Source organism: Brachyhypopomus gauderio, chromosome 5 (genome assembly GCF_052324685.1).
Source record: "Brachyhypopomus gauderio isolate BG-103 chromosome 5, BGAUD_0.2, whole genome shotgun sequence".
Classification (NCBI taxonomy): Eukaryota; Metazoa; Chordata; class Actinopteri; order Gymnotiformes; family Hypopomidae; genus Brachyhypopomus; species Brachyhypopomus gauderio.
Window position 1 is genome coordinate 8,318,691 of NC_135215.1, and position 15,772 is coordinate 8,334,462.

Here is a 15,772-nt window from a genome sequence, read left to right on the forward strand (position 1 = left end):
GTGCTCAGCCCAGCTGTGCAGTGTGGGCTCGGTTCTGTTCCTGAGTGCTGGCCTCTGTGTTCTCAGGTTAAGGAGAACCTGCTGTCCTGTAAGATGCTCCTGCACTGTAAGCGTGATGAGCTCAGGAAGCTGTGGATAGAGGGCATTGAGCACAAGCATGTCCTGAACCTCCTGGACGAGATTGAGAACATCAAACAGGTCCCGCAGAAACTGGAGACCAGCATGGCCAGCAAACACTACCTGCAAGCCACCGACATGCTGGTGAGTGTGTGTGTGTGAGAGAGTGTGTGTGTTGAACAACAGGGATACTGGGTGGTTTTTACATTGATGTACATTTCAGAGTCTTTAAAGTGTCCATGAGATTGGAAGATACTTCCAACTGTATTACTACGATGAGATTTATCACATCTGCAATGAGATTTATCACAAGACACACTGCATGCTAGACTTCATCAAAGAGGAGAGGCAGTGCTGAAGCCCAGAGCTGTCAGTCTGGCGTGTGTTCTCAGCTGTGCCTCTGTGGGTGTTAAGACGCTACATGATGTGGCTTCGGTGCTCTCTTTCATTGCTTCACAGCCACTCCTCCCGCCAGACATGGGCAATTAGCAGCTATCTGTGCTCATAGTGGGGGTGTTGTCCAGGTTTCTCACCTGGATTTGGGTTTTGTTTGTCAGGAACAAACATGTAGCCTCAGTCACCTCATCTGAGAGTGCTCTCTCTCTCTCTCTCTCTCTCTCTCTCTCTCTTTCTATGTCTCTCTCCCTCTCTCTGTCTCCCACTCCCTCCCTCCCTCCCTCCCTCTCTCTCTCTCTCTCTCTCATTTTCTTTCTCTTCCTGGACATCTCTACTCTGCTGGGAGAATCGTTCCCCGTTCCCCCGCCCTGTGCATGGGTGACTGTGTAGAGTCAGGAGGGACTGCCAGTGTCGATTACCGCGTACAAGGTGTTTCAATTTGCAGTGGTGTCATAGCAACACAGTGTGGGATCGGGTGGGTGACGTGCGGGTGCTCGGGTGGCGCTGTAAGCACCCTGCAAGACTCCCACGTTCCAGACAGGAAGTCACCAGTCAGGATGTCACTCATTACCTCATGCATCTGTCAGGCTGAGGTCTCTCTCCGCTCACCAGCTTGCACGGGTTCACGCCTCCTGCTGCACCACGTTCTGCTCTCCTCCCCTCTCCTCCCCTCTCCCCTCCTCTCCTCCCCTCTCCTCCCCTCTCCTCCCCTCCTCCCCTCCCCTCTCCTCTCCTCCCCTCTCCTCCCCTCCTCCCCTCCCCTCTCCTCTCCTCCCCTCTCCTCCCCTCTCCTCCCCTCCTCTCCTCCCCTCCCCTCTCCTCCCCTCCTCTCCTCCCCTCTCCTCCCCTCCTCCCCTCCCCTCTCCTCCCATCCAGCTGTCTGTCTCAGTGATCATACTGATTGGATGCGTGTAAAGTGCAGGAGGACTCTTCTCCTACATTAGCATGCATGCATTTGTAAATTTCCTCCGATGCTCTCATGTGAAACCAGAGAACCCTCATTAGTGTCCTCACATTCAAGTATGGCTGCGTGCTTCATCTTTCTGAAAAGCCCGAGTGACAGAAGTTATGGATGTTGAATGTGCTGAATATTACACAGCACAACTCTTACAAATTAATAACGCGCCTCATCTGAAGGGATATCGGAGCTGCTGTGGTGTCTGTAATGAGCACCGTTCTCCAGCTAACCCCAGTAGTGTTCCCTGAACCTCCAGGTTATGCTCAGAGACACTCTCCCAGAATGCACCGCTCCACCTGGGTCTCCAGGACTCCCTGGAGTCTCCAGCTGAGCCTTCTGACAGCGCGGTGGACATGCAGCTGGTCAGAGTCCTGTGGCCACCTCATGCTCCCTGTCTTCGCTGGGAGGAGGAGCAGCTCTCCTGTGTGAGGTTGAGGGGGCGGAGCTGTGGGTTAGCACTGCAGCTAACTGTGCTCCTCTTTAGTGGTGCAGATATCCAGTGTTGGCCCTCCAGAACACAATCGTTTGACAATTTAACCTCCCATTAAATCCCCCATTTACTGGCAAAGATTTAGCAAATGAAGTGAGTGAGTGAGTGTCTGAGAGAGAGGGAGAGAGAGAGAGAGGGAGGGAGGGAGCAAGTGATGGGTATATATATCAGGAATGGTCAAAGAGGGGCAGGACAGCGGGAGAAGTGGCGACTGGCTGATGCGGGTGGACAGTGAGTGGGTGAGTGAGGGAGCAGACGCTCCCCAGTGTCGGTACCTTGGCTAACCAGATGGAGCTGCAGGTCACACGCTGGTTCTGATGTGATGACACAGGAACCCAACAGGCCAGCTGCAGCCCGAGGTGACTCAGCTCAGCCCTGCCGCTGTGTAGCGACACGCCGGCCCTCTCCCTGCCTGCCACTGGCTTGCTCCTTTACAGCTTAAAAACTCGCATCTCAGATTTATTTAAATATGTAATGTGTTCTAGTGACTAGTAGTTACAATCTGAAAATGTTATATAGGCTCAACAGGGTGTGTCTGCCTACTGTCTGTGTTTGTGTAGATGGTAGTTCTTGAATGCATGTGTTTAATCAGCTTGTTTATATGAATGTGAGTACACGTGTGTGTGTGTGTGTGTGTGTGTGTTTATACCAGTGACTGGTTTATACACACACATACAGACAATAATTGACCAAACATTTTTGGAGCACACACACACACAGCTATACGTGTTCTCCAGTATCTTTGGGGTGAATCCCACTTTGATCTTGGAATATATATATATGTATGTATATATATATACACGTATATATATATGAATGTATATGCAGGAATGCAGTTAGTACAGATAATATAGTGCCAAGATATTATAGTATTTTATTATTACAGATTTACAACCATTAAAGTGCCAAGATATTACAGATAATATAGTATTTTATTATTACAGATATACAAAAATTATAGTGCCAATATATTACAGATATTATAGTATTTTATTATTACAGATATTCAGACATTGTAGTGCCACAATATTACAGATTTTATAGAATTTTTTTGTTACAGATATTATAGTGCCAAGATATTACAGATATTATAGTATTTTATTTTTACAGATATCTGTAACGCGGTGGGAGTCGGGGTCGGACACATTTGCGGTGAAGAGTGGACCGCTACCTTGGCGGAGCTAGTCTCCTTTAAAGAAACCGCACCCACACGGAGAGTGCGCGACTTACGAGGCATACCAAACCCTAAACTGAAACACGAACGAATGAATACAACGAACCACAGCGACTATGAAAGGAAAATACGTTTATGTAAATAAGAATTCTGAAATAATACAAGGTACAATGAAACACAGCAGAGACTAAAGTAAACAAGAGATACAAAACCACAACGACCAAAAACGCTAGACCACTAATACATAAACACGGGGGAAAATCATCGGGAACTTGAATACAAAACACAGAAGCTTAGACTAAACGACACGAAGACCGGCAGAGTAAGACAACTTAACAGATCACAAAGCAAACACCAGGATAAACTAAGAATGAACAGAGACTGCACGACTAGGAGTAATTAAAGCTGAAACATACAAGGAGACAAGACTAACCAATACAAATACTTACAAGGCTTTTAATCATGAAACTAGAGCTAACAATCGGACTAACAAGAACTAAACCACCAGGTAACAAACACACACAATAACCCACGATGAGAACACAGAAAACCAGGAACTAAATACCAGACAATAATGAAACAAACAAGAAACAGGTGAGAACGCAAATAACGGCAGGATAATTACAAAGAAGGTGTGGTGGACAGGAGGAGGGCGGAGCCAAGCGTGACAATATCCAGATATTACACTGCCAAATTTGGGATTATTGGGATTATCCTTAGGTTATTAAAATTAAGATCCTGATTAAACAAGAGCTTGAAATGAAATTATTCAAAGGATTAGGAATATATTTTGTTGGTTGGTATGTTCCATCCAGCTGCTCAGACTCAATGTGTGCTCCCATTCTGGGGAAGATTAAACGTTTGTAAGGAGATGCACACAGATGTACATCCATACATTCATTATTAACAGTTGTAGTGTTTGGCATTTAAATATTCTTCAGTGTGAAGGTCCGTGTGCTGTGAATGAAGCCCGTGGTCTTGGTGTTTCTAATCCTGGCTCTGCCGGGTCTGCTAGGCCCGCTGCAACGCCGCCAAACCCGCATGCGTCACTGAAGTTCCTCTCCGCCCGTGATTATTGCTCAGTTAGTGGAGAACTATGGTGGTTTATTCCTTTTTCTTTGAAAGTAAATATTTGAAAAATATCTGTACCTCTAGGCTGTATTCATATTGGAGCAATTAATTCAAAATATGCCGGTGTAGTTGGACACCGAGTCCAAGTGGAAGCCCAGCCAACACATTTCAGTTGAACGCTATTGCAGTATTGTTCATTTGATAAACTTGTTTTTTTCTGAGTACATTGTGTTACTGTGATTCCCTTAACAGCTCAGTAGAGTAATAAACAAACATAAGCCCAGGCGAAGTGTGATGCTGGCAATGTGTTCAGGTGTGCTCAGGTGTGCTCAGGTGTGCTCAGGTGTGCTCTGGTGTGCTCTGGTGTGCTCTGGTGTGCTCTGGGGTGCTCAGGCGTGCTCAGGCGTGCTCAGGCGTGCTCTGGGGTGCTCTGGGGTGCTCAGGCGTGCTCAGGCGTGCTCAGGCGTGCTCAGGCGTGCTCTGGTGTGCTCTGGCGTGCTCTGGCGTGCTCAGGTGTGCTGCTCTGTGTGCAGGTGTCGGCGGTGGAGTCCCTGGAGGGTCCTCTGCTGCAAGTGGAGGGTCTGAGCGACCTGCGTCTGGAGCTGCATAGCAAGAAGCTCAACATCCACCTGGTGCTGATCGACGAGCTACACCGCCACCTCTACATCCGCTCCACCAGCCGCGTGGGCCACCGTGGGAAGGTCAAGGGTCACCTCAGAGGGTCAGTAGGGTTCGCAAATGAAGTTTATTGAATCTCTTACAACATCACTCTTTAATGGCAAGATTGTAGTTTAAACATAAATGCTCAGCAGTTTCAGTTACTGAGTAACCGTGTCTCTGCCCTCCGGGAAACTGTTACTGGGTGTCAGTAACGGTAACAGTCACTGAGGAGCTGTAGTACACAGTTGTCCCACGTGTAGTTGTCTTTTGGAAAACGTCCATTATATTTCAGAAAAATAATATAATAATATGCACACATATTCCTATGGATATACTCCAGATATTAGTAGTGGTTAGGACCTTTTTGAAAACCAGCTACGTTAGTTCATTATTTTGGTGCATCATTATTTTATGCAAGACAGTATTTTAAGGTGATTAGTTACTGTTAAACTGGTTTTATTCAACAGCTCCTAAAATACCTGTTTGTGCTTTGGTATTTAAAGAATAACTTTTGGTCTTTTGTTGCTTGGTCCTCCTGAGGCACCTAAAGTCATTCTGAAAACACCTTCCTGCGTGCGAGTCGCGACTCCAGACATTCGTTAGACTGAGGAAGCGGTGTGAGCGTCAGATTGCAGCCCCGTGATACGGAGTGTTTCCCCTGTACACGGCGCCCGTCCCCAGTGTCACCGAGGCGCTCCTCGTCTTCCACAGCGCTCACCTGTGCTGCGGGCGGCGGCTGAAGCTGCATCACTGGCTAACGCACGCCAGCACAAGCTCCCCCCCCCCGTCAGGCACCCAGGTCTCGCCGTACGCAGCGTGCACGACGTGTCGGGCGCGTCAGACGCGGTAACTGATTAGCCTAATTATGAAGCCCAGCGGAGAAGACAGGGGGATGCATGTTCGAAATAGCAAAACCTCTAAAATGAGACAAAATTAGTCATTCGCTGTCACTGAGAGGGAAAATGTGTCAGAACTCTGAAAACTCATTTGTACTTTGCATTTGAAGCCTCAATCAGCAGCTGATTCAACTCTGAGGCAGCATCGCAACACAACGTTAACAGAACAGGGCTGCGTGATTTTCAGAAAAAAAAAAACATTATGTTGAGATTATATCACTACATATTGCGACTGTGATGTAGTTTGTTTAAAAATACAGTGCTGGCCTCAGGGACGCTGGTCTGTGATGTCAGCACATATGAGGACGAATTGTGTATTTCTTCCTTCTGCATTAGTTAGTGTTACAGAGGACATTATGGTGTATCATTTAAAAGCAAGACCAACATATTGGTCAGCACCGATCCAGAATATTCATATGTTGCCTGTAGGTAAACCCTAAACCATCCCAGAAGGTCACGTGCCTTTAGGTTCAGAGGAGATGTTCAGAGTAGCATTGCTGGTTTCCTGTTATGAACTATATTCACACCTGTGAGTGATTATCAACCCCTTAAAGAGATTAACACCTACCCCCCAGAATACCTCCTCCCCATCCCTCCTCCCCTCCTCTCTCCTCTACTCTCTCCTCCTCTCCCTCTCCTCCCCTCCTCTCTCCTCCTCTACCCCTCCTCCCCTCCCCTTTCCTCTACTCTCTCCTCCTCTCTCCCTCCTCCCCTCTCCTCCCCTCTACCCTCTCCCCCTCCTCCCCTCCTCTCTCCTCTACTCTCTCCTCCTCTCCCTCTCCTCCCCTCCTCTCTCCTCCTCTACCCCTCCTCCCCTCCCCTTTCCTCTACTCTCTCCTCCTCTCTCCCTCCTCCCCTCTCCTCCCCTCTACCCTCTCCCCCTCCTCCCCTCCTCTCTCCTCTACTCTCTCCTCCTCTCCCTCTCCTCCCCTCCTCTCTCCTCCTCTACCCCTCCTCCCCTCCCCTTTCCTCTACTCTCTCCTCCTCTCCCCTCTCCTCCCCTCTCCTCCCCTCTACCCTCTCCCTCTCCTCCCCTCCTCTCTCCTCCTTTCTCCCTCCTCCCCTCTCCTCCCCTCTACCCTCTCCCTCTCCTCCCCTCCTCTCTCCTCCTCTACTCCTCCTCCCCTCCCCTCCCCTTTCCTCTACTCTCTCCTCCTCTTCCCCCTCCTCCCCTCCCCTCTTTTCTACTCTCTCCTACTCTCCCTCTCCTCTCCTCTACTTTCTCCTCCTCTACCCTCTCCTCCCCTCTCCTCTCCTCTCCCCCCTCCTCTCCTCTACTTTCTCCTCCTCTACCCTCTCCTCTCCTCCCCTCTACCCTCTCCTCCCCTCTCCTCTCCTCTCCCCCCTCCTCTCCTCTACTTTCTCCTCCTCTACCCTCTCCTCTCCTCCCCATCCCTCCCTTCTCCTCCCCTCCCCTCTCCTCCTTCCTCCATACTGCAGTGTAGTTACGAACTGTTGCTGTCTGTTTGCTCTAAGCTCCTACATTTCCCACAAACACAGATGCCTCATGCACAGCCGTGTTGAGCCGTATGAGAGGAATGATAATAGACAGAGCTTTGCAGGGTTTTGTTTTCCACCGACTTCACAGAAGTCTCTGGGGGTTACAACACCCAACCCCCCCACCCTCATACTGTGCAGCATGGACGAATGTTGCTGCAATGCTAATTCTTTTGTGTTAGCCAAGTCGCCACAGTGTAGCGCATTAGGCTAATGCGGGGTGGTGACCCCACCGAGCTAAAGTGTGTTGTTGTGCCGCTGGTTTTGATCTCAGGAATGCGACAGTGGGTTTCACTCTGCTGCAGGCTTTGCTGTTCCGCAATTACTGCTTACAGCTTTCATGAAGCAAAGTGATTTATTAGTTCGGGTCATACAGTGTCAGCAAGGCTGGCTGGATGGCTTATTTATTTATGCCTCTATTTCGATATGGATCCAAAAGTCTCCAAGTATTTCAGCTTGTTTTCTTTGTAAGACGTCTTCAAAACCTGTTCAGCTCATCTGAACACCGTGTGTCACCTAAAAAAACCCGAAGGTTTTTGGGAGAACTTGCGTTAGGGTTTATTTATTTGTTTATTTCCCTTGTTATTCTTATTGGGACATTCTTCAAGCATTTGTCCTCTGCTCTCCTGATTTTGCCTGGTGTGTCTTCCAGGTCCACCTCCAAAGAATCCTCCGTGTTGGACGTGAGCAGCCTGTCCACCCCACGCAAGCACCCGGAGACGTCTCAGTTCAACACGCCAGGAGCCCCCAGCAGTAAGTGCTAAATGTCCTCCGGAGCGGACGAGGCCCGTGGACGGTGGACTGTCAGGAGAACACAAATGCCCTCGCTCTGTAGACGCTCTGCTGTGATTCTCCTCTGGCTGCCTGTGCTATCAAACCTTCCCATCAGCCTCGGTGGCACACCTGCCCCGCCCTCCTGCACGGCTGGACCACGCCTTCTCCTTCCACTCTGATGTCTGTCCGTACACTGCTGGTTTTGGACATTATTGTCAGTCTGTATTGACATTGGGTAACCTTCGTTAGTGGTGTGTTACAGATAAGAAAACAAAAACATTAATGTGTCTCTGTTATGTCTGTTAACATATCATTAGAAACTACATTGGCAGCCTTAGGCAGAATTTAAATCAAATGCCACTGAAATGCGTGTGTGTGTGTGTGTGTGTGTGTGTGCACTACCTTCTCCATCAGTGGAAGCATTTCCATATGCACACATGCACTGGAACACTTAACATATTTGCATCTGCATTGCGTGTGCCATCACCCAGCTTTACCCACGTCTGCAATCACGGCACCGTCACGTCGTGTTAAATAACTGCGATAACGACCGCTGAATGGCTCTGTACCTCCATTATTAATCAGGGCGAGCTGTCAGCACAGCGGGGCCGGGGGCCTCGTTAGCCCTGCGCTCTGGTGTGGACGCCGCGCCTCTGGGGAGGCCCGGGCCGCCGTTAACAGCTCCACCACCCCCACCCACCGCTGCGGCCCCCACCCAAACGCTCGTCCCGAGCAAGGGGCTCAAACACCAGCCCAATTACACACACGCTTATTACATTGCTCATTTCAGTGAGTTATTAACCCCTTAGCTTCCTCTTTTTAACTTGATGGAGGAACTCTCAGTAGAGAATTGTCCTGAGGCCTTGTTGGTTGTAGCTCTGTGTGTTGGTTTGCTCGGTTAATTGTTTGTTTTGGTCTTTGTTTACCTGCAGTTATTTATCATGTCTCTGCTTGGTTCATGGTATTACTACCAAACTGGAGGTTAACACGTGTCCTCAGGTTCCTCTAATGCATATGAAACCTGGAGACTCTTAATTTGTATGTGGATTCTACGTGTTTCAAGGAGAGCATAATTATAGTCATGCAAGACTTTAGCTCAGCTAACAGTGTAGTTATAGTGTATCACCTTCCACATCGTGACTCCCATGGCACCATTTTTTTTTTTTTGAAAAAACTAATTCGTGTGATTTGTTTTTTTGAATGGCTTTTATTATGAAAGTCTTTCATCATGATCCTTGTTCAGATACTTCTGGCACCCCAAAGAGCTCCTAGAAGTGGTTTTTACTAGAGTGAAGTAATAGATCTTAGACAATTACTTACAAAACTAGAAGTAACTCTCTTATTCTCTTCCAGTCCATGTGTTTGAAAAGGTTCCTTGTTTTCCAATAATAACTGTTTAGTATGCGTTGGGTTCTCTGAAGGTTGCTAAGCAGTTTCTCAGGAAGTACCCATTATTATTTTTGATTGTTTTGCTTCTCTGTCTCAGCCCCCCCCGTGATTGCACTTTAGTTGATTACTCCTCCTTTAATTGTCCTTTTTATTATTTGCTGGAGGGTGTGTGTGTGTGTGTGTGTGTGTGTGTGTGTGTGTGTGTTTGGTGGGGGTGGGGGTGTTGCTACAGCAGGTGGAAAACGCCTCTGGCCCAAAGTATCTCTTGTGCTAACTACACTTTTCTCCACGTTCCGTGAAAAGTGCAATTACTGGTGTTGGCGGTACTTCAGAGCTAATAGGACGGTGCCGCGTCTCTCTCATTCCGCCGCGTCTCTCTCATTCCGCCGCGTCTCTCTCTCTCTGCCACGTCTCTCTCTCTCCGCCACGTCTCACTCTCTCCGCTACGTCTCTCTCCGCCACGTCTCTCTCTCTCTCCGCCACGTCTCTCTCTCATTCCGCCACGTCTCTCTCATTCTGCCGCGTCTCTCTCATTCCTCCACGTCTCTCTCATTCCGCCGCGTCTCTCTCATTCTGCCGCGTCTCTCTCATTCCTCCACGTCTCTCTCATTCCGCCGCATCTCTCTCATTCCGCCACGTCTATTTCATTCCGCCGCGTCTCTCTCATTCCGCCGCGTCTCTCTCATTCCGCCGCGTCTCTCTCATTCCGCCGCGTCACTCTCATTCCGCCACGTCTCTCTTGTCTTTTAGTCTCCCACTATTTTGTCTAATGGCCTCCGTGCTCCTCATTTGTTGGTGATAATTGTGGTAATTATTGCGCAAACTACAGTCAGCGAAGTCCATTAACTTGCCGTAAACATTGGGTGGATTGAGAGGAATTAGCAGAGATGTGGGACAGAGATTAGAACAACGTGGTGCTGTCACTCTTAATGGAGTGAGAAGTGTGGTGTGGTGGAGAGGGTGTGTGCGGCTCAGGTGTGAAGACGTGTGGAGACGGTGAGGGTGCGGAGACAGGTGCACACACTCCCCTACCTGTCACCTTCACTGGGGGTGTGAGGCATCGTTGTATATCGATTATTACCTAGGGTATATCAATTATGTAGTGATAGCAGAAATCGTAATATTGTAATATGATTAAATTGTTATTCATAATAGTAAAATCTAATCAATGTTTATAATTATAATAACAATATAATACAGATTGTTAGCCAAAGTAAGTAGCAGAATTAATAGTAGCAGGTTGTAACATATTTTAACTATAGTGCGTGTCTGTGTGTGTGCTTGCATGTGCATGCGTGCGTGCGTGTGTGTGTGTGCGTGCAGTTCGAGACCTGCAGGAGGTGAAGGAGGACTTGGACACAGACCCTGAAGAGAACAGCGCTGAGTTCATGGGGGTTCTGATCAAGGGTTTGGCCAAACTGAAGAAGATCCCTGAAACCATAGACTGCATCACAGAACGTCTGGAGCCCGAGCTGAAACAGATCCTCAAGAGATCCACCACCCAGATCGCAGACCACGCCTACCAGAGAGGGGAGGTCCTAGGACAGGACAACCAACCCAGGTAGGCGGTGGTGGAGGATCTCTGATGCAGCCCGCTTTGACATCTAAGAGAACCCTTAGCTTCCCCTCAGCTGTGCACACCAGACAAGCCTCGCCACACAAACACTCATTTCATGCAGCCATGAAATCATTTGAAAGGAGGCATACAGTGGGAACATCAGACTGTTTATGAAATTACTGCTCGTTCTTAACTGCACTGATTTCTGAGCATTTAAAACAGATGTTTTTTTTTTCTTTTCCCTGTAAGTATCTTTGACATCATAACATCCCAGCAGCAATTATGTAGGAAACCGTTATCTGTACGTCAGCCTCTGTGCTCAGTTCCATACCTGCTGCACAGCGTGGAGAACTCCACTAATGGCAGGCTGGGTAATTGTTTAACCATAGTCTGGCTCAGATGACCGAAAGAGGATATGTAATCCCAATATATGCATTCTGCACAAATGCCTGGCTCTTTGACCTGAATGCTAGAATTTTATTATGCGAGGATCTGATATCCCTGGAAGAGGATTGGGCGGAAGCAAGAAACGTGACATTCTGCTCTCATTATGCTAATGTAGCATTGTAATTACAATCACAAATTAAGCAAAGCAGTTTTCTCTAAAAGTTTATTTAGTGAGCTAATGGAACCAAACACAGAAATTCTCAGTGATGACATCGTTACTTAATTGCGTAAAGTATCGGTTTCTTAGTAGAGATTGAATTCACAGCGATTTCGGTGTTCATCTGAACATTTCCCGTATTTACCTTTGGGATTAGGACTGGCATTTCTGAAACATTTCTGATTAGTAGACTTGAGCTGTGGTCTCTTTATGCTGATGAGTTCACTACTCCCGAAGAAAAGCGTCGAGTTTTAATGTGGACCTGACTGGCCTCAATTTGTTGCGTGTTGTTGTGCGGCAGGGTAGCTGGGATCATTAAAAAAGTTCATGTCAGGTTTGCTGCAACTTTTCTGTCCTCTGCATACTCGCCTCGCCTCACCCTGACGTGTCGTCTGAATCCTCCTCTCAGACGCAGAGCGGGTGGCTGGCGCGCTAGTATTGTGTCTTATACAGTAGTTTGATCATTATTCAGGAGTCAGCTTAAGAACCTGAGAAGAGTATTGACGAGGCTGGTTCCATCTTTGGTCCTCTTTAGCGATTACTGCCTCCGTCGCTGTAGAGCGTGTCAGGCCTCCGGAGCTGCTCCTTCACCTCCGTCAGTCTCTCTGCCATTAAGCCATGTGGGATCAATGGCTGCCTTTATCACGCCGTATTCATAACTCCCTCATTTAGAGAAACGGTGTAATCCATGAAACTACCCCAGTCTACGTTTCCCGAATGTCGGAGAAGGTGGTGAGAAACAAAAGCAATGGAAGAAAAGCAAGATAATGACGGCACTTAAGAGAGCACTTAAGAGAGCACTTATCCGGGCCGAGCTGAACTCTCCTCCAGAAACGCGCCCTCTTCCCCTGCCTGCCTCTGGATTATGACACACTTGCTCAGCTCATATTGTGTTTCATTACTCTGGGCACGAATATCTGCAAACTTTGGGTTGGATATTGAGCTCTGTGTTTTGTTTGTGACTGTTGTGGGAGTTCAGAGGATTTGGGGATGTGCTAATCTTCTAATGCTTAGCAAGTGTGCTTGTGCCTCTGCGCACCCCTGTATGGGTGCATGCGCACTCCTGTGTGTGTGCACTCCTGTATGGGTGCGTGTGCATTCCTGTATGGCTGCATGCTCACTCGTGTGTGTGTGTGTGTGTGTGTGTGTGTGTGTGTGTGTGTGTGTGTGTGTGTGTGTGTGTGTGTGTGTGTGTGTGTGTGCGTGCGTGCGTGCGTGCGTGCGTGCGTGCGTGCGTGCGTGCGTGCGTGCGTGCGTGCGTGCGTGCGTGCGTGCGTGCGTGCGTGCGTGCGTGCGTGCGTGCGTGCGTGCGTGCGTGCGTGCGTGCGTGCGTGCGTGCGTGCGTGCGTGCGTGCTCTCCTGTATGGGTGCATGCGCACTCTTATAGGTACATGCGCACTCCTGTATGGGAGCGTGCTCACTCCTGTGTTTGCACAGGGGTATGTCCTTGTGTGTATGCATTCACTCACAGGTGCTGGTGTGTGAGTTGGTGCGTGTGTGTAAGTGTGCAGAGTACACTCCTGTGTATGTGTGTGTGTACAAGCATGGATATGCTTGTCTTGCAGACAGACGTCCTTTTGTTCGTCCTTACAAGTTTAACCTAATGTATTTGATTTGAACAGAAGACATTTCTGTGTGCTGTGGGCTCACGTGTTCTGGTGGAGACTGTGAGCTGTCCTGCTGCTGTTCTTAGACTGTCACAGCAGGATCACTGCAGGCCTTCATTCTGTAGGGAGATTATCTTACTTGCTCACATCACTTTAAATGATCAGCCATTACCGTGTCATGCGTTTTTGACAAAAATTACAGTTTACAAATTTACCCTGCCATTTCTGTCCTTGTAGAATGGAGGAAAGTACTATCTGAGATTACGCCACAGCACGCAGAAGCTGATTAAAAGCTGGTGGCCCTTGATGTGATACAATTAATGACTGACCTGTTTTATTTTACCAGATTTATTTAGTGCTTGTTGGATCATGTAAGTGTTTTGATGCTAATGCCCAGAGAAGCGTGTATGTGGTGTGGAAGCGTGGGGGATGCTCACCGCACTCAGGAGGCCCTGACGTTCACACTCGGGTGTGTTGGACTTTGGACTCATGGGTGGTGTTGGCGGGCTGTTGCTGAGCTGGTGTAGTGTAGTGGTCCTGCACCTTCAGGAGCTGGGGGAGCCGCAGGTGAGCTGGGCTTCTGTGAGTAGACCCCCGTGCTACAGGTGGAGCACTGCAACCCATTACCTGAGCTCCAGGTGGGCCGGGCTTCCAGAGCTGGGGTGGGCCGTCCTCCAACTCCAACAACCTCGAATTTCATTTCAGAAGCTATTGCAGGGATAATGTTGCTGTGCTCAGATGATAGTTGAGTTCAGTTTGACAGCTGTTGTCGCAGTTTGTCGCAGCAGTTTGTCAGACTGAGTCGATAATTCTGCTGATGTAAAATGATGACCCTCTGTTTTTGGAAATTCAAAATAAGTTAGAATTTAAATAATTGAACTAGAAACGCCCATATCTGAGAAACACTGTTGGTGTATACTTGTGTGTGTGTGTGTGTGTGTGTGTGTGTGTGTGTGTGTGTGTGTGTGTGTGTGCGTGTGTGTGCTGGTGCTTGTGTGTGTGTGTGCGTGTGTGTGCTGGTGTGTGCTCACACAGGCTCAGTAGAGGCAGTAGAAGCCATAGACACGGTAGAGGCTGTAGAGGTAGTAGAGACTGTAGAGGTAGTAGAGACTGTAGAGGTAGTAGAGACTGTAGAGGTAGTAGAGACAGTAGAGGTAGTAGAGACTGTAGAGGTAGTAGAGACTGTAGAGGCAGTAGAGACTGTAGAGGTAGTAGAGGTAGTAGAGGTAGTAGAGACTGTAGAGGTAGTAGAGACTGTAGAGGTAGTAGAGACTGTAGAGGTAGTAGAGACTGTAGAGGTAGTAGAGACTGTAGAGGTAGTAGAGACTGTAGAGACTGTAGAGGTAGTAGAGACTAGAGGTAGTAGAGGTAGTAGAGACTAGAGGTAGTAGAGGTAGTAGAGACTGTAGAGGTAGTAGAAACTGTAGAGACTGTAGAGGTAGTAGAGACTGTAGAGGTAGTAGAGACTGTAGAGGTAGTAGAGACTGTAGAGGTAGTAGAGACTAGAGGTAGTAGAGACTAGAGGTAGTAGAGACTAGAGGTAGTAGAGACTAGAGGTAGTAGAGACAGTAGAGGTAGTAGAGATAGTAGAGACAGTAGAGACTGTAGAGACAGTAGAGACTGTAGAGGTAGTAGAGACAGTAGAGGTAGTAGAGACAAGTCCTTTGTGACACGTTAGACTTGCTCAAAAAAAGTCTCTCCTTTTGTACCTGGAGTCATTCCTCTGTTTACCTCTGTGTGTCTTTGACAGCTTGCACAAGTTAAGGTAGGGGACTGTTGCTATGGAAACCTCAACATAGATGGGAATGCGTCCTTGCTGGAGGAGTGAGGATCAGAGAATATGCTGAATTAAACTTATGTGCACTTACACAAAATAGTGTGTGCGTGTGTGCGTGTGTGTGTGTGTGCGTGTGTGTGTCTGTGTGTGTGTGTGGTATGTCTGCTGTAACCTCTCCTGTGTGCAACAATCTTTCTGAACATCTCGCTGTATAACACTGATCACTAAACCATTCGGACACACTAAGAACACTCCACTGGTCACTCCACTGGTCACTCCACTGGACACTCCACTGGTCACTCCACTGGACATTCCCAGTCCATCTCGCTGTTGTGCTGACACACACCAAAGCTGATTCCTGCCCTGCCTTCGTGTTCAGCAGAGGCAGCTTTCTGGAACACGTCCAGTCCACAAGTGTCCCAGCGTCCCGGTGAACAAGATAAAAACCTGTGGACAGATGTTGGTGGTCCTAGTGGACCGGGGGAGTTTGACAGATGCTGCTAATTGTTGTTTTGTGAACAGCTGCCACGGTTCAGTGGGGAAAGGCTGTCGGCACCCTGCTGCCTCTGTGTTCATCACAAACACGTCTGTGGGGCCCGTCGGCGAGGTGGAAGGTCTCGGAAGGCCCTCCTGGCGGGCCGGACCGTGGTGCCGTTTGGTAGAGATCAGACAGGACGATACGTGATCCGGACTGGACATGGTGTCACAAAAACCATGGTGATGAAGACTCGCTGTGACGGGAGGCAGAGTCCTAGAGGAGTTGTGCTCTTCATCATATTGTTTTATCTCTCTCTCTCTCTCTCT

General features: G+C 48.4%; 1 protein-coding gene across 5 annotated transcripts in view; it reads left to right on the forward strand.

Moving 5' to 3' along the window:
• Positions 1-15,772, forward strand: part of exoc4 (exocyst complex component 4) — a 133,658-nt gene that overhangs the window by 4,015 nt on the left and 113,871 nt on the right. For all 5 annotated transcript variants that reach the window (XM_077005344.1, XM_077005345.1, XM_077005346.1 and 2 more), the window contains exons 3-6: positions 67-261; positions 4,740-4,927; positions 7,912-8,012; positions 10,746-10,983. In XM_077005344.1, coding sequence (XP_076861459.1) covers positions 67-261; positions 4,740-4,927; positions 7,912-8,012; positions 10,746-10,983 — 722 coding nt within the window. The remainder of the gene's footprint in view (positions 1-66; positions 262-4,739; positions 4,928-7,911; positions 8,013-10,745; positions 10,984-15,772) is intronic.